Consider the following 18,859-nt stretch of genomic DNA (forward strand, 5'->3'; position numbering starts at 1 on the left):
CAGGCAAGCCAGGGGTTCAACAGGAGACGGTCAGCAGAGGTCAGGATCAAAGCAGGGTCAGCAACGTGGCAGGCACACAGGATACCAGGTACAGGGGCTCATGGGAAACATACACCAAGGCCATAATCACAGGCCTGGTCATTCCTTAAATACACTTCCTGCAATCAGCTTCAGGTGTTGGCTGACTGCAGGAGTGAGCTTCTGGCAGCTGAGAGCACCCACTGGTCAGCCCTGGTACTGCAGCCCACACGGCAGGTGAGTCCCACCACCAGTGCTGAGTCCATTCCTGACAGAAGGACACTGATGCTATTGTGCGCTCTTTTCTGCATAATCTACTCCCAGATTTAGCAGATCATCGCTTGGGACTGGATAGAGCTCAGCAGGCATTACAAGCTGTCAGGGGTCCCAGGTATGACCAGAGGTGTGTGACTGAAGCAGGGAAACGCAGACCTCAGATATGTTATAAACAATATAATTTATTAACACTAACAGTACAAACATAAACGCAGTGCAATACTAAAACATAATACAGTGCAAACAAACCAAACCAAACCACCCACAGATAACAGTACATACAAGCAAGCGTCGTCAGGCAGGCCGGGTCAATATCCATTGGGCAGGTAGGTACAGGGGGAGCAAGCGGAGAATGGTCGGGGTCACAGGCCAGGTTCAGCAGGTAGCAAGCAGCATAGTACAGAGGGTCAGGCAGAGGGATGGTCCGGGTCACAAGCCAGGGATCAGAACAGGTAGCAAGCAGCGTAGTACAGAGGGTCAGACAGAGGGATGGTCAGGGTCACAAGCCAGGATCAGAGCAGGAGAAGTCAGCAAAGGAACAGAAACAGGATGCAGGACAGATACAGGGCCCAGGACAAACACAACACCAAGGCAGAGTCTGTGGGTCTGGCCATCCCTTAAATACCCCAGCATCATCAGTTACAGGTGTTAGCTGGCTGCAGAGTTGAGTCTCTGATTGCTGGGAACACCCGCTGGCCAGCCCTGGTACTGCAGATCAAAAGGCAGGTGAGTCCCACCATTGCTGGCCAGTCCATTCCTAACACAAGCCCCATGCTCAGGTGACCTTCCCTGTGATATCATCATGAAACCACATTTTTATGCCACCAAAAAGCTGGTTATGAAGGCCTCTCACTCAGCTGAGCCATTGTCCATTCACAGGCATAAAGTCAGAATTTTTGTTGATATTTCGCCCTTCACCATCCAAAACAGGCATGCCTTGAAACTGCTTCTGCAAGCCTTATCTCGCCATGAGATCAAATATTGGTGGACCTTTCCATTGCGTTTGCATTTCACCCACAAAAATAAGGCTTACGCCTTTTCCACCTTTCCAGAGGGAGAGAAGCTTCTGCTCCACCTAGGCCTCATTTCTCAGGATCCCCCGGCTGTCTCTTTTACAACATTCCAACCATCCTCCGCCAGAGGCCGTAGTCTCTCCATGTCCATTTTCTCTACTCTGGAGGTCCCAGGGCTCTTGTTCCTCAAGGAATGCTTGTCCCCCTTGAACACTTTTTCCATTTTGAGTTCAGTTAATCTAGGTTCTGCAAGTGTTTTTGACCCATTTTCAAGGATGTTTCCTTGCCAGTTGATGTAATCCCTCCCTGGAGAGGGGAGATTCAGAGCTGCTCTAGCATTTTCCTGGTATTCGTCTGTAGTTGTTATGTCTAGAAGTTAGCTCAGAGAGTGTTTGGAAAAACGTATTTTTCAATTGATCATCACTGTTATCTTCAATTAGGGCCAGCCACGGTGAGCCTCCAGTTGGGTGCGCTCCCCCTCTGCCTCATAGCTCAGGTTCTTCTTGAGCTCTGACTCAGAATTGGCCTGCAGGCCTGTGGGCCTTGTTTTTCTTTTTTTTGTAATTAACCTCTTTAAAGTTGAGAATGTATCGTTTGCTATTGTTTGTTTCTTTGTTCGTCTGTTCTGTTATCTTTAATATGTTTCCCTTTGCTTCCTATTTCTTACCTGTGTGGATCCCTGGTGGACAAGTTCTGATGTTGTTCCAGTGCTTGGTTCCTAGCCTGAATGTCTGGAGCTGGGAGCCTCCCTGGACTCATGGGTTGGTAAGCAGCAGCCTGTTTCTTCTGATTGCGGGTCCCTCTTGAATGTTCACCATGGCGGCATCTAAACCCCCCCCCCTTTTGAGACTCCTTTCACATAACGTGCAAGGCCTTAACTCCTCAATCAAGAGGCGCAAGGCTCTACAATACTACCACTCTCAGAGGGCTGATATTATCTTTTTACAGGAGAATTGTTTCCCTGAAACTTACAAACCTCAATTTTGCATAAGCAAGTCCCCGTTTTCGATACCACTAGTACAGAGACCAAGACAAAGGAGGTCGCCATACTGTTTGCTAAACACGTTGCCCTTTCCTTGTTCAAGAAATCAAGGATCCTGAAGGTCGGTATCTCCTCAAGGGACACATAGGACCCTCCCTTTATACTTTCCTCTCTTAATATGCCCCAAACACAAGACAAGTAGCCTTCTTTACTCCTATGTTTTGCACTCTTTCCCAGCACTTTGAGGGCAGGGTGATTTGTGGGGATGATTCGAACCTGGTCCTAGATCTCAGTCTGGATAGGGCAAGATGCTCTGTCACCCATCTAGAGACAGTTCGCGCCTAACTAAGCTGCTCCACTCGGTAAGCCTTATTCATATTTGATGAGAAAAGGACCAGACTATGCGGGACTATCGGCCTTCCTCCACTCGGTTAAAATCCCTAAATTGGCAGTGGCATGCAGATAATGGATGGCCCCATTACGGTAAAAGAGATCCTACAATAAACAAAGCAAGCATTCCTCTGCATTGGGTCCGGATGGGTTTTCCGCTCTTAATTACCAAAAATGTGCGTCTGTTCTAGCTCTGCATCTTGAACGGTTTTTCAACTCTTTGAGGGAGGGGCACGCCTTGGACCCAGATTTGAACACAGCGTTTATTTCAGTGATCCATAAGCTGGGTAAGTACCCTGGAGCAGTAGAAATCTATAGACCGATTTCCCTATTCAATAATGACCTGAAATTGCTGACTAAGATATTAGCTAACAGACTGGCTTCTTTTATTATTGCTTATGTCCATAAGGATCAAGTGGGCTTTATTCCGGGTAGACAGGGCCCTGACCAGGTCCAACGGACTATCAATGTGATCTCTCTGCTGCACTCGAGCTGGAATGGGAGGAGGCCTCTACAGGTTATGTAACTCTCTATTGATATCCAAAAGTGTTTGACTCTGTGTCGTGGGACTACCTCTTCCAGCTGTTGGAGGCTTGGGGATTTGGGAATAGTTTCCTTGCTATCCTCCGTTCCCTCTATGTGATTCCTACAGCTACGGTCTGCTTGCAAGGTTATCATTCTGATCCCTATGGGATTAACAGGGGCATTAGACAAGGGTGCTCTCTTTACTCCCTTATATTTGCTATTGCGATCAAAACCTTGGCGAGTGCAATTAGATCTGTCCCCAATATTCACAGGGTGGAGTGTGGTGGGCGCTGTCACAAATGTGCGCTGATTTGTTGCTATTCATTACCTCACCCTTAATCTCTCTGCCTAATCTTACTAAGCTCCTCCAGGCCTTTGGACAAGTCTCGGGATCTACAGGTTAATGAAAATAAATCAGTAGCTATGAATCTGCCTTTACCCCTGGTAGCCGGACTGCAGGAGGTGACCCCTTTTCCTGGGGGTCAGACTTTGTCCCTTACTTGGGATTCCATCTGACACCCTCCCTATCTTGGGACAAGACCAAGTATCCCTCATTATTTAAAAAACTAGAAGAAGATTTATGGGTTTGGGCAACTCCTGATCTATCTTGGTTAGGCAGGATCCATTAGATTAAATTGACTATTACCTTGTATCTTATATTAATTGTGCTCACTGGCGATAGCTACAATCTCTTCGGGATTAGCTAAATTTCAAGCCAAACTCATTCGATTTGTCTGGAATGGTAAGGGGCACAGTATATCCAAACAAGTTCTCTTTGTTCATAAAATGGCTGGGCGGTTGGGTCTCTCAAATTTGCTGTGTTATTACCAAGCTGCCCATGTAGCTCAACTTTCAGCAGTGTATTCACGCTCTGAAAAACCAGACTGGATAGCTATGGAACAAAGTGCAGCTAACTTGGTTCCCCTGGATTTCCACAAATGGCAGCCACAGCGGCTGCAGATGCTGATCCTAGCTGCTACCCTGTCAAACTTGTTAGGTATCTGGTGCAGAATAATCCAAATTTGATCTCTCCCTTTAAACCACTATCCCATCTTTTCAATAATCCTGCTTTTCCTCAGGGTCTCGAACCTGAAGCCTTCAGTGGTGGTTAAATAAGGGTCTTTACCAAATAGGTCATTTTCGCACTCCTATGGGCCCTTTTTCTTGATAACATTGTCAATCTTGATTAAAAATGCCCCCCCTCTGAGACATTTCACTTTTATCAAATTGTACACTTTTTGTGCTCTCTAGGCCCTGCGGTTAAAAATAATCACACAATTTCCACATATGAATCTTGGTGCACACTGGAGGCAGGCCATAGGGGAGGGATATCGACAATCTACAAGCTGCTGCTTGCTTACACTGATAAGTTTACCTATATGAGTGCTCTCGCCTCTGAGAAAGATATAGATCATTGGCATTCTATTTTTCACCTGGCCTATAAAGGCAGTCTTAATATCTCCCTTGTGGAAGCAAATATAAAGCTAATGACTAGATGGTATATGGTTCCTGCTTGGCTTTCGAGGCTATATCCAACTTCCTCGCCCCAATGAAAGGTACCAGGGGCATCTCATGGGGCCCCCTACTGACCCCGGGCCCTCGGGCAGTGCCCGAGTGCTCGAATAGTCAGTCCGCCCCTGGTTAGTGGCCACACCACTTGATGGACCGAGATGGGCTGCTTTTAAGTTTGCTACATGGTGAGGGGAGCAGGCTATGCATGGAACTGGTTTCAGGGGCTGCAGGCAATGCATAAAATTGGTGTCGGGGGGTCATGACAACCATCCCATGAACAGCCTGCGCACCTGATACCCATCCAATGCACAACCTGCGCACTGGACACCCATCCCATGCACAGCCTGCGCACCGGACACCCATCCCATGCACAGCCTGCGCACCGGACACCCATCCCATGCACAGCCAGTGCACCTGACACTCATCCGATGCACAGCCTGTGCACCTGACACCCATCCCATCCAGAGCTTGCGTACCTAACACCCTGACAGTGTCAGGTGCACAGGCTGTGCATGGGATGGGTTTCAGGTGCGCAAGCTGTGCATGGGATGGGTGTCAGGTGCTTAGTCATTGTGAAGGTAAAAGTTTTTCTTACCTTAATGCATTCTCTGCTGCTCACGTCACCCCACTGTATGCTGCTCACTGCCCTCCCCACTGTATGTATTATATAAGGGGCACACTGACCACTATTGTATAAGGAGAACACTGACCACCATTGTACAGGGGGCACACGGACATAGCATTGTTGTACTCAGTGCTGACCCTCACAAATAATATGCTACATAGTGTTGACTTTTTCCTCTATATGCTCTGTTGTATGTTTCACAATGAAGGGGGCACACTGACTACTATAATCCTGGAGGTTAATTATTATACAATGTTGGGGGTTAACTATTGTGTAGTTCTGGTAGTTAATAATGCACATTCCTTTTGGTTTATAACTGTGCCGTGCTGGGATTTAATTGTTGTGCCATGCTGGGATTTAATTGTTGTGCCATGCTAAGGGGTTAACTACTGTGCCATGCTTGTGGTTCATTATCGTGCAACGCTTACGGTTCATTATTGTGCCATGCTTACAATTCATTATTGTTCTGCACTGAGGGGTTATTTTTGTTCCATGCTGGGGGTTAGTTATTATGCTGTGCTGGGTGGTATAGCTGGCCCTGGGTGTTATTATTGTTGGTTCTTATGCTGGAGGTTATTGCCAAACCTGACACTTGCTGGGGTTTATCATTGCTGGTCCCATTTGGGCTTGTTTTACTCCAACAATCAATTCTGTGTGCCCTGAGACTCTATTTTGTCTCTACAAGGATATAAAGTGGATAGACTGTGAAGAAACACCCACTTTTCAGTCACAACCACCTTTGGTCACACCCATTTTTGGCTAGCCCTACAAGAGGTGCTGCACATGCTGCAGTAGCTCCCCCACTTATAATCCCAGCACCTACACAGCACCCGCCCAAAAAAATTGTCTGGAGCCACCCCTGGCTGCCTCCATAGTCTATTGGGCAACAATTGCTCCTATAGCAGAACAAAATGTTCACAAACATGATTTTTCCAAACTACATTTATGTTTACAATGCATTCTATCATATCAGTGTTCTTACTTTACCTCACTGAGATAGAAAATTCTCCTTTGGAAGTCTGACTGGCTCGGATGATGAAAAACCCAACAGGTTTGCTCATGAGTACATTCTCAGCTTCAGTGCGTGAAAGGTTCTCACAAAACCACCTGTCATGTGAAGATCACAGAAATAATTACAGGTATATGATCACAGCAGACAAATAATACTTTGTTACAGTGGATATGTAATTAGATTTAGTTATTGTTGTTCATTCTTTAGTCCCATTGCATTCCTAAATTTCAGTAAGCAGCTGACAAAACTGAAGTGACTTTCACAGTTTTATAAGGCCCAGAACTATATTTCAGATATTTCATCAATCTGCAGCGGCCATACCCCTGCTGGAGTCTCTAAGGGATACAGGAACCCTTGACGTCCTCTCAAAGTTAAAACATTAGTTTTTGGTGGATTCACCCATTTTGTTACCCTAAAAAAGCTAGCGTTTATGGGCTGCATGTACCTACAACATATGTGTGCCAGTTGTCAAATAGGCTTACAGTGTTGTTATTATGCTGATAAATATTTCTTAAACGTTTGCAGATTTTTATGGTTTGGTTCTGTGTGATTCATAATGTACAAATAGTACTATTTATAATAAGGCCTTTTCATACAGCAAATCACTTAGTGCTAATGTATAGTGCCTAATGAGTCATCAAGATCACATTGGATCAACATATGCATAGTTATGTGCGTAACCAACCTTATTTCACTGCCTAGTGACTTTCTATTTCTGAGTCCTGGAAAATGCCACATATTTGATATAACATGCTTTTTAACATATAACAGATTTACATAATTCAGTGAACTTTGGACCTATGTCCATAATGAAGAAGGTTACAAATGTGATATTTTGTGGCTCTTCAATTATACGTCCATGCAGTATTTGCCAACGTAAAGCTCACAGATGTTATTATTGTACTGTTTGGGAAGAAGTATAGTACTGTTAGGTTTTCCCATTCCTGTAAAACAGGATGGCATATTATGCAAATGTTATCCTTAAATGTGCATAATAGGTTTGCAAATAAAATAAAACTCTCTGCGTTGTTACTGTTGTATCTTATTTCTGTGTTGATTTATAGTTTGCTGTTAGGTAGTTGCTTGCTGCTGGCTGTACTTCTGTAAATTATGATTTAATGAAACCAGGAATTGCTGTCAGAGTAGCCATTGCAATAGATCGGTTTGAGACAGGATTCATAGTGTTTTCATGGAATATGCAGGTTGTTGTTATTCCACCTATCATATGTGTCCTTAAAAAATGAGTCTAACTTGTAGGAACAAAGCAGATTTAGATCCTAAATTAATATATTGGAATGCAAAGATTTTGAGACAAATAGCTGTGAGTAGTGGTCCATAACAGCATACCTTTTCAAACAGCATTTGTGAACAAGCAGCATGGTGTGTCCATGCATAGCAGGGCAAAATGGGCATAACCAAGCAGCTATATAAAGCCCAAAAAGGATTGAAATGTGACCATTCAAATACACAATAGCATTGGAGCTGAGTGATGGACCAACCCTGATCTCCCGGAACACCTCCCGGACAGGTGTGGTGCAACCCTGCCCCGTAGGGTGGGATGATGTCACATCGCCGCCGATGCATGGAAGGTGGTGCCATCAGCCTGAAATGAGAACAAGGCCTGGACTGTAAGTTGCGGCCAAGCCTCAGCCAGAATATGCAGACCAGAGGTGACACCTGAATGAAGGCAGCCCCTGCCAAGCAGCAGCGTACATGCGCCAGGTGGCTTTAGGCAGAACAAAGAGGTCAGCATGGAATATAAACAGCAATAACAAATATATGTCAAGCATATTCAATACACATTGATGATAGATGGACAAACAGTAAACAGACCTGTTTGGCAAAAGAGAAGAAAGAAAAAAGGAGGAGAAGGAGCAGAACCACAAGATGTAAATAGAGACATTCTGGAGAAGGAGGAGAAGACTAATAGACTATCCTAACAATATGGACGAGAGAAAAATGTGACACCTTTAGTCCTCATGCACACTGGACATTTTTACAGCTGCTGTTTTTGGCTTTTGACATTTTTTTCTACAGCCAGTAAACTCCCCAGCATGTTATCCTATATGTCCATGCACACATAGACTGTAATCAGCATTTTTTGGCAGGGGTGTTTTTTGGCTGGAAAAAACCCCAGAACTAGTGGGTTTCTAGAGGAGTTTTGTAGCTGTAAAAACAAGTCAAAACATGATAAAATGCAGTAAATCGTAGTAAACCGGCATTTTTGGACTTGTTTTGAGCTAAAAAAGGCAAATGAGAAAAAACACGGCAAAACCCAGCTAAACACTAACTAATGTTTTTAACGTGACTTTACACAGCTAACGTTACCAGCGTTATTAAAATGCCCAGTGTGCATGGAGCCTTATATAATCATCAATTCCCCAGATGATACCTACTGTATACTACAGAAGTGTCCACATATCAAACTATTAGAGATATGACTAAATATCAATTGTAGGAGAATAGTAAATAGGTGGAACATAATACTCTTCCCATCCACCCGATGTAAACCCATTTGGGAATGGTGTAAAGGATAGCTTAGGATAGTGTAGTTCCAAGTTTATATATCTATATGAGCTTGTGTTGAGATATTTTTCTTTGTTAGTTTTAAAGGATGATGGCAGCTACAGACTCCCCTCACCATATCAATGCAAGAAAGAGGAAAAGGGTGAAGAGGGTGAACAGGCCAAGACAAACAGGCCTGAGCAGTGTTGCTGGTAAAACTAGCTGCATCAGCGGCTCAAACTTACCTGTCCTGGAGTGCATCCATAAATGCTACAAAGATGGGTGCTGTCCTCCGAAAACAGGAGGATTGGAGTGGTGACATCATGTGTGTCATAACTAGAGATGAGCGAATCGAACATGGCGAAGTGGAATTCGTTTCGAAGATTAGGAAAAATTTGATTCGCGCCGAATCCGAAAATTAGCAAACTTCGGATGCACGAATCGCATTTTCCCAAAAATGGCGGCGACACGACATGTGTGGCGACGGAGCAGGGATCTCTGGGAAGGCGCGCAGACAAGGCGCGCTGACCCATAATGCATTCATTCATGACATGTGATCGCATTAGCCAATCAGCAGCCAGCCAGCCAGCACTGTGTAATGGTGGAGCTATAAATCGCGGCCATCTTACAATTCTCCATTAGCCTCCGGTCATTCAAGAGAGACAGACCTGTCTGTATTAGGGACAGAGTTAAGGCCACAGAGACTTTAGGGCCACAGAATCGTTACTCAGGGACACAGAATCGTTACTCAGGGACACAGAATTGTTACTCAGGGACACAGAATTGTTACTCAGGGACACAGAATCGTTACTCAGGGACAGACACAGAATTGTTACTCAGGGACACAGAATTGTTACTCAGGGACACAGAATCGTTACTCAGGGACACAGAATCGTTACTCAGGGACACAGAATTGTTACTTAGGGACACAGAATTGTTACTCAGGGACACAGAATTGTTACTCAGGGACACAGAATCGTTACTGAGGGACACAGAATTGTTACTCAGGGACACAGAATCGTTACTGAGGGACACAGAATCGTTACTCAGGGACACAGAATTGTTACTCAGGGACACAGAATTGTTACTCAGGGACACAGAATCGTTACTCAGGGACACAGAATCGTTACTGAGGGACACAGAATTGTTACTCAGGGACACAGAATTGTTACTCAGGGACACAGAATTGTTACTCAGGGACACAGAATCGTTACTGAGGGACACAGAATCGTTACTGAGGGACACAGAATTGTTACTCAGGGACACAGAATCGTTACTCAGGGACACAGAATCGTTACTCAGGGACACAGAATTGTTACTCAGGGACACAGAATCGTTACTCAGGGACACAGAATCGTTACTCAGGGACACAGAATCGTTACTCAGGGAAAGACACAGAATTGTTACTCAGGGACACAGAATCGTTACTCAGGGACACAGAATCGTTACTCAGGGACACAGAATTGTTACTCAGGGACACAGAATCGTTACTGAGGGACACAGAATTGTTACTCAGGGACACAGAATCGTTACTGAGGGACACAGAATCGTTACTCAGGGACACAGAATCGTTACTCAGGGACACAGAATTGTTACTCAGGGACACAGAATCGTTACTCAGGGACACAGAATCGTTACTCAGGGACACAGAATTGTTACTCAGGGACACAGAATCGTTACTCAGGGACACAGAATTGTTACTGAGGGACACAGAATTGTTACTCAGGGACACAGAATTGTTACTCAGGGACACAGAATTGTTACTCAGGGACACAGAATCGTTACTGAGGGACACAGAATCGTTACTCAGGGACACAGAATTGTTACTCAGGGACACAGAATCGTTACTCAGGGACACAGAATCGTTACTCAGGGACACAGAATCGTTACTCAGGGAAAGACACAGAATCGTTACTCAGGGACACAGAATCGTTACTCAGGGACACAGAATCGTTACTCAGGGACACAGAATTGTTACTCAGGGACACAGAATCGTTACTCAGGGACACAGAATCGTTACTCAGGGACACAGAATTGTTACTGAGGGACACAGAATCGTTACTCAGGGACACAGAATTGTTACTCAGGGACACAGAATTGTTACTCAGGGACACAGAATCGTTACTTTCTGCTTCACAACCACTATTGTACTTTCAAAGAGTTAAATACTGTTTTATGTTTGGGGTGCTTATTGAATTAAAGAGTATGTCAGACAACACGCAGAGGAGTGGCAGAGGAGGCAATGTTTCAGGAGCGAGCAGACGTGGCAGCAGAGGAAGGGGTCGAGGCAGCACTAGTCGCAGCCAGAGGCCAGTGCTCCCGGTGTCATCCAGCGGTCGTGTCTCCACCGACAACCCTGCCGTCATCGATTGGTTGACTCGGTCGTCTTCCTCTTCCCAGGTCACCTCTGACACCTACAGCCAACGGTCGGTGGGTACGTCAGACACAACCGTTAGTTGGCATGGCCCGGGAGCAAGCCCACTGAAATCACGTGTCCTCTACCTGCCCCTGTCCTTTGGTGTTCCCTCACCAAGTGAAGTATCGCATGCTGTGGGCTCAGCCCCACTGTACAGTGAGGAAGAGCTAACAGAGGGCGGTCAGGAACGGGGGGAGACATCCGCCTCTTCAGCAGCCAGGCGAAGAAGTACTGGCGAGGAGAGTGGCTCGGTAGCCAGTCTAGAGACAGGTCTGTCTCCTGACCCACACGCAGCCGAGGGGGCTAGTAGTGACGCGGAGACCCTAATTGATGATGATGAGGCTGATCGCACTTGGCAGCCTCGTCGTCATCAGGCTATTGCTTCCGCATCATCAGGAGAAGAGGGTGCCAGCTTGCCAGCGAGCAAAACAGTCGGTGGGTTGCCCAGGAGGCAGCAGGGTCGCAGTAGTGTCAGTGGAGGCAAACGGCCATGGAGTAGAGCACCAGCTCCACTGCAGCCTACCACCACGGCCAGTAGTGGTGCCGGTGTGCACGGAAGAAGTAGCAGTCAGCCAGTGAGGAGTAGCGGGGGCAAAGTTTCCTACTCAGCGGTGTGGCAATTTTTCGTCAAGCCGCCCGAGGAAGTAAACGTAGCCGTATGTCGACTATGTGGCCAGAAAGTCAAGCGTGGCCAGGGGGCCCATGTTGGGACTACAGCGTTGCTTCAGCATATGCAGCGTCGCCATTCGGTGGCCTGGGAAAACCGTGATAAAGATACGGCGGTTCTGCCTGCCCCAGCCCCCGCTCCATCACCCGCTCCGTTACTTGCTCCGTCACCCGACGTCAATCGCCCTCTATCAGCCAGTCAAGGCTCCAACACCTCTGCTGAGGGGAGTTGTCGCTCGTTGGCATCTTCCGCTCGTTCAGATGCTCCTTCTCCTGCTACTCCTCTTCACGGATTCCGTCAGCAGTCTTTCTTGGAATCCGTTTCCAAGAGACAACAGTTCGCGAGCACGCACCCGACGGTGCAGAAGCTGAACGTCCTCCTGTCCAAGTTGCTGGTGCTGCAGTCCCTCCCTTTGTGCCGAGCCGCGGTGGAGAGTGCCAAGCCGTCATTTCTTCGCCAAAAAGGCAGTGCCAGCCCTGCATTCACATGTAGAAGAGATGGTGGGCCAGTCTTTGAGCATGTCGGTCTCTGCCAAAGTGCACGGCAGCGCCGACGTGTGGAGCTGTAACTACGGTCAGGGACAGTACATGTCATTTACGGCCCACTGGGTGAACGTGGTGCCGGCACAGCCGCACCAGCAACTTGGACAGGTCACGCCGCTTTTGCCTCCACGTTTGCACGTACTTGGTCCAGCAAAGATGTCCGCCTCTACCACCTCTTCTTCCGCCGTGTCCTCAGCCGCCACCCCCGTGCCAAGTCCCATTACCCGACCGGCATATCACATGTGCAGGGAGCAACGGTGTCACGCTGTGCTGCACCTGGTATGCCTTGGCGAACGTAGTCACACAGGGGAGGAACTTCTGAGTGTAATGAACAGAGAAATCGACAGATGGCTGTCTCCGCGCAAACTGAAAATCGGAACCATGTTGACCGACAACGGAAAGAACATGGTGTCTGCTCTGCGTCAAGGAAGGTTGTGCCATGCGCCATGCATGGCTCACGTGTTCAATCTGGTTGTCAAGCGGTTCCTAAAATCCACCATCCCACTGCAAGACATCCTTAAAATGTCACGTAAACTTTGCATGCATTTCAGCCATTCCTACACCGCAAAGCACACCCTCCTTGAGCTGCAGCGGCAGAACGGAATTCCACAGCATCGCCTGATCTGCGACGTTGCAACAAGGTGGAATTCAACCCTACATATGTTAGACCGCCTTTACGAACAGCGAAAGGCCATCACCGATTTCCTGATGTTACAAAGGTACTCCCCTGTGTAACTTAGATGTCAGCCATTGGCAGCTCATGCGTGACACCTGCCGCTTGCTCAGGCCCTTTGAGGAGGCCACGCTATTCGTGAGTCGGCAGGACTATGGGATGAACGACGTCATTCCTCTGTTGCACGTCCTGGAACAAATGCTGTTAACAATGGCTGGTCAGGGTGCGGTAGACGTGGCGCACAGATCTCAACGCCACATGACCCCTGTGGGGGCAGGACAGGAAGAAGAGGAGGAGGTAGAGGAGGACATTGGTGCTCAGGAATTATTGAGTGAAATGGGTGGTTTTTCCACTCAGCGGACAGGAGTGGAGGAGAAGGAGCATCTGGTAGAGGAGGAGGAGGAGGAGACAGAGGACCCAGACACACCGTGGCAGTATGCTGTGGAGATGGAGGCAGGGAGTCCCTCGCATTCCTTGGCACAAATGGCCCATAGCATGCTCGGTTGCTTGCGTAGCGATAGCCGAATAATAACCATCAGACAGAGGGATGACTTTTGGCTGTCCACCTTGTTGGACCCTCGCTACCGTTCAAAAATGGTGGCCTTTTTCACACCTGCTGAGAGGGAGGCCAAAATAAAGTACTATAAAAACCACCTATGTAGTCAGTTGGTCTCTGCCTTTCTGCGCCAACGTCCATCCTCAGACACTGTGGGCCCTGTGCGCTCGCGTTCCGCTGCCATGGCAGCAGGGGAGGGGTGGGGTGGTAGGAGCAGTGGCAGCTCCACCAGCAGCGGCTGCCTCAGTCTGCAGTCGATGATGAGTAGCTTTCTTCACCAGCGCAGTGAGGAAACTACTAACCAGCCGCAGCAGCAGCAGCATCAGGTGGACCTAGAGCAGGACCTCAAACAACAGGCTCGGGCCTACTTGGACAGCACCCTGCCAACCCAGGTAGACAATCCCCTTGACTACTGGGCAACGAAACTTGACCTTTGGCCCCAACTAGCTGAATTTGCCCTTGAAAGGCTGTCATGCCCGGCCAGTAGCGTGGCATCGGAGCGCGTGTTTAGTGCGGCAGGAGGTATTGTAACTCCGCGGAGGACACGACTGTCCACCCAAAGTGTGGAGAGACTCACGTTTGTGAAAATGAATCAGGCGTGGATTAGTCTGGATTTCAAACCACCAGTTCCTGACAAAACTGACTAAATCCGCCATGAATCATGCCCCAAACATGTTATTATTTTTAACATAGGCCTCTGTATGGCCTTCAATTTAAGCTGCTTACGCTTCGCCACTCTGCCATGGGCCCCTGTACCGCCTCCTCTTGCTGCTGCCAGGTCCAGAGTGTGTCATGGGTTCCTATACGGCCTCCCATTGCTGCTGACTTCATCGCCAGACTCTGCCATGTGCCACTTTCAGGTCTCCTTACACTGTTGGTGGGTTCCATTTTGTGATAGGGTGCTGTATGGCCTTCCTTTGCTGCTGCCTCCACCGCCACCCTGCGCCATGTGCCTCTGTCGTCTGCTCACGCTGCTGACGGCTTCCGCTTTTTAACCGAGGCCTGTGTTTGGCTTCCGAATACTGCTGCATCTGCGCCATGTGTCTCTGTCGTCTGCTCACGCTACTGACTATTAGTCGTCTCCCCACGCTGCTGCTGGGGGGACTTTTTAACATAGGCCTCTGTATGGCCTTCAATTTTAGCTGCTTACGCTCCGCCACTCTGCCATGGGCCCCTGTACCTCCTCCTCATGCTGCTGCCAGGCCCGTAATCTGCCATGGGCCCCCGTACCGACTCCTCATGCTGCTGCCAGGCCCGTAATCTGTCATGGGCCCCTGTACCGCCTCCTCATGCTGCTGCCAGGTCCAGAGTGTGTCATGGGTCCCTGTACGGCCTCCCATTGCTGCTGTCTCCATCGCCACACTCTGCCATGTGCCACTTTCAGGTCTCCTCACACTGCTGGTGGGTTCCATTTTGTCATAGGGTGCTGTATGGCCTCCCATTGCTGCTGCCTCCACCGCCACCCTGCGCCATGTGCCTGTCGTCTGCTCACGCTGCTGACGGCTTCCGCTTTTTAACCGAGGCCTGTGTTTGGCTTCCGAATACTGCTGCATCCACCGCCACCCTGCGCCATGTGTCTCTGTCGTCTGCTCACGCTGCTGACGGCTTCCGCTTTTTAACCTAGGCCTGTGTATGGCTTCCGAATACTGCTGCCTCCACCGCCACCCTGCGCCATGTGTCTCTGTCGTCTGCTCACGCTGCTGACGGCTTCCGCTTTTTAACCTAGGCCTGTGTATGGCTTCCGAATACTGCTGCATCCACCGCCCGCCCACTGCTGCTGCCAGGCCCGTAATCTGTCATGGGCCCCTGTACCGCCTCCTCATGCTGCTGCCAGGTCCAGAGTGTGTCATGGGTCCCTGTACGGCCTCCCATTGCTGCTGTCTCCATCGCCACACTCTGCCATGTGCCACTTTCAGGTCTCCTCACACTGCTGGTGGGTTCCATTTTGTCATAGGGTGCTGTATGGCCTCCCATTGCTGCTGCCTCCACCGCCACACTGTGGCTCCACACTCTGGTTTTGGCCCCGTGACTGCCCAAATGAGTGAAGTGTGCGGTGATTCTAAGATCGACGGCACTCATCTGCATGTCATACTGACTGACAGTATTAGTTCTCTTCCCCAGCAGACTCCAAGGGCATTTAAATTAAAGGTACAGTGTTCTGCACTAATATAAAGGCTCTCTGAAGCCTAGAAACACCCTTTTTATAAGTTAAATTCGCAGCGAATATATTCGCCTCGAATCGAATTTATTCCGCGAATTCGGCGAATCAGCCGAATCGAATTTTTGAATAATTCGCTCATCTCTAGTCATAACACAATGACATAATGAAGTCACTGATGTCATGACACAACAATGTGAAACATGAAACCTCTAGTCTGGTGTACCCACATACACTGTCCCAGGCACAAAATGGATGAATTCCCCAGCAAACACTTATTAATTGACAACACCAAAAAAGAAATCATAATGTAAAATAATAAGAAGTCAATACATTGCTCTTTTTATGATAATCAAAAAGAAACACCAATCATCTAGTATTGGTGGACTGCTGATCGGTGGAAAGACAAAGCTAATCAAATCAATGCAGAGGAAAAAACAGAATAAACAAAAAATATAAACAAAAAATACTATTGAATAGGAAACACAACCCCCCCAAAAAAAAAATAATGGAGAAAGAGGAAACAATGAGGAGAAATGTATCCTCATCTATCTAATTCTGCCTATATCTCTCAACCTCAGCCATCCCCCTCCTCCACCACCACTTACACCAAAAACTAATTTTTCTAAGAATATATGAAAACATAAAAAAAAATTAAAGCAATCTGTTCCATAAGGAATATATTACTAACAAAATTATTAAATAACCAGGAAGGGAGTGGCTCAAGCTATCATTAAGGCAAGGAGGACTGGTGACTTCCAATTTCCAAATTCAAACTGCCTCATTTTTTAAAACCACCTGGTCAAAGTTATCACCTCTTTCACTGCATGGGACAACATCCAACATTCAACACTTAAGAAAATTTGTATCTCTATTGTGGTTCAAATGGAAATGTCTGGCCACAGGGTACTTGAGTTGGTACATAGAAATATCATAAATATGATCTTGCAAACATCTATGGATAGTTCAAATGGTCTTTCCAATATAGAATGCACCATAAGCACACATCAGAATGCAGATAATGCCCACAGTGTTACAATCTGCCTTCTGTCTACAAATTAGGGCTGCATCATCTCATCTTCACCCATTTGGTATGGGTCTTCAGTTTCCAGGTTATATCGCTATGAATTAACAAATTACAGATGAATTGAGCCTTCATGAAAACATATTGAGGGCATGTAGGGATGCATCTTCTCACTACTTCATCTTCAGTCAATAAATGCCAATGTTTGGCCCAAATTTCCTGAACCCTTGTTATAAGATTAGTAAATTGCAAGATGAGCCTAGTTGTATTCTACATATCTTTATTCTTAGTGTCCTGACTGAATCAAAGTTTGTCCAGATTACTATCTCTAGCTCTTCTATAAGCTACACTCAACCATTTCTTTTTCTAACCTCATTTGATAAGTCTATCTCTGAGGTTCTCAACCTCTAATTCAAAATCCGTTTGTTCTGTGCAAATTACGACGGGCCCTCAAATATTGGCTCACCGGAATGTTGTGGGCCAATGTACGGGAATGAAAACTGTCAGCATGCAAGAGAAAAAAAGAAAAAAGACAGCAGCCCTTTCTGAGTGTAGCATGTAAGCAAAGTGTAATTTATTCACAAATAAGGCAACTCACAAGGAAAGCTGTAAGAACCACATATCACATAAGAACTTCTTCAAAAGATGATCCTATCCGGACCACTAGCTGTGGTGTCTCCTCAAACCTAGAAACGGTCGCATTGGTGGTGGACATGGCTCCATGCAAGCTTGGGGATCCCAGGGCTGACAGCGGTGAGAAGAGAGAGAGAGAAAGAAAAAGAGAGAAAGAAAAAGAAAGAAAGAAAGAAAGAAAATGCTAATGGTATAGGAAAATAATATTGTAGGAAAACAATAAAAGGAACCTAGCAATCAAATTGGTCACAGGCTTAAGGCTAAAATCAAATCAAATAAATTATGCTCACAATGGCTAGTCAAAATCGAGCACAAAAATACCATAGCGATACTGATACTAAAAGTTATACAAATTAAAGACACTAAACGAAAATTTAAAAAAAAATTTGTTATATGGAGCATATTGGAAATGAATTGATGTATATGCCTCTGAGAGAAAAATTATGCGGACAAATGATTATACGCTTATATGTAAAATAATGATAATAGGGGTAGGTAGATTTGGCTGTAGTTTTTAGTTTGCTTGGTGCAATTTTACTTATGATATTCTGAGTTTTTCTAGGTGAAATTTAGGAATATTAGATATGGTGGATTTTAAGTGGGGATCCTCTCAAAGTATTCTCCAGTTTTGGTAAAAAGATCTGCTCCATTTTCTTATATTGGGTGTGGAATGGAGTAGTAAATCTCACTGTGTGGGATTCATTTTTTGCAGTGATCCTACCTGGGTTGGGATTGTGACCATTTTGATATGACATACTGTATATGCTTCCTGAACAAATGTCGGGGGATAACCCTTCACTTGGAACTTTTGTTTTAAAAGTTCGCTATGTTGGGAATAGTCTTTATCCTATGTACAGTTATGGTGAAGCCTACAAAATTGCCTTTTGGGGATATTGGACATCCACCTGGGGTGATGACAACTCTGAAAGTGGAGGTAGGAGTTTCAAGCGGTGGGTTTGGTAAAAGTTTGTGCATAAATAGTGGTCTCAGAGTGGCATTGTTCAAGGTCCAGGAAGACCAGAATATCAGGGTCACAGATATGAGTGAAAGATAGACCTATTTAAATCTACAAATAGGGTAAATGGATTGGGCTGTTAGGATGGGACAAAGTTAAGTCCTCTAATCAATCCTCACAGCCCAATCCATTTACTCTATTTATAGATGTAATTTGTAGATTTAAATAAGTTTGTCAGTAACCTCACAGTTCAGCGCTTTTTTAATATACAAGCAACCAAAAAAGGTCAGACAGCTCCACCTCAAGATAAAGCCACTATAGAGGAATCCTTCCAATTTGAATCTATGGATACTGTATGACTTGATCATCTGCAGGAT

At 46.5% G+C, this 18,859-nt stretch overlaps 1 protein-coding gene across 3 annotated transcripts in view; it reads right to left on the reverse strand.

Moving 5' to 3' along the window:
- Positions 1-18,859, reverse strand: part of LOC149441553 (GRB2-related adapter protein 2-like) — a 611,356-nt gene that overhangs the window by 182,010 nt on the left and 410,487 nt on the right. For all 3 annotated transcript variants that reach the window (XM_089657207.1, XM_089657205.1, XM_089657206.1), the window contains one exon: positions 6,329-6,448. In XM_089657207.1, the coding sequence (XP_089513333.1) occupies positions 6,329-6,448 (120 nt within the window). The remainder of the gene's footprint in view (positions 1-6,328; positions 6,449-18,859) is intronic.

The sequence above is a fragment of the Staurois parvus genome, unplaced genomic scaffold (assembly GCF_062004578.1).
Source record: "Staurois parvus isolate SC_StPar_1 unplaced genomic scaffold, SC_StPar_1.0 ptg000977l, whole genome shotgun sequence".
Classification (NCBI taxonomy): Eukaryota; Metazoa; Chordata; class Amphibia; order Anura; family Ranidae; genus Staurois; species Staurois parvus.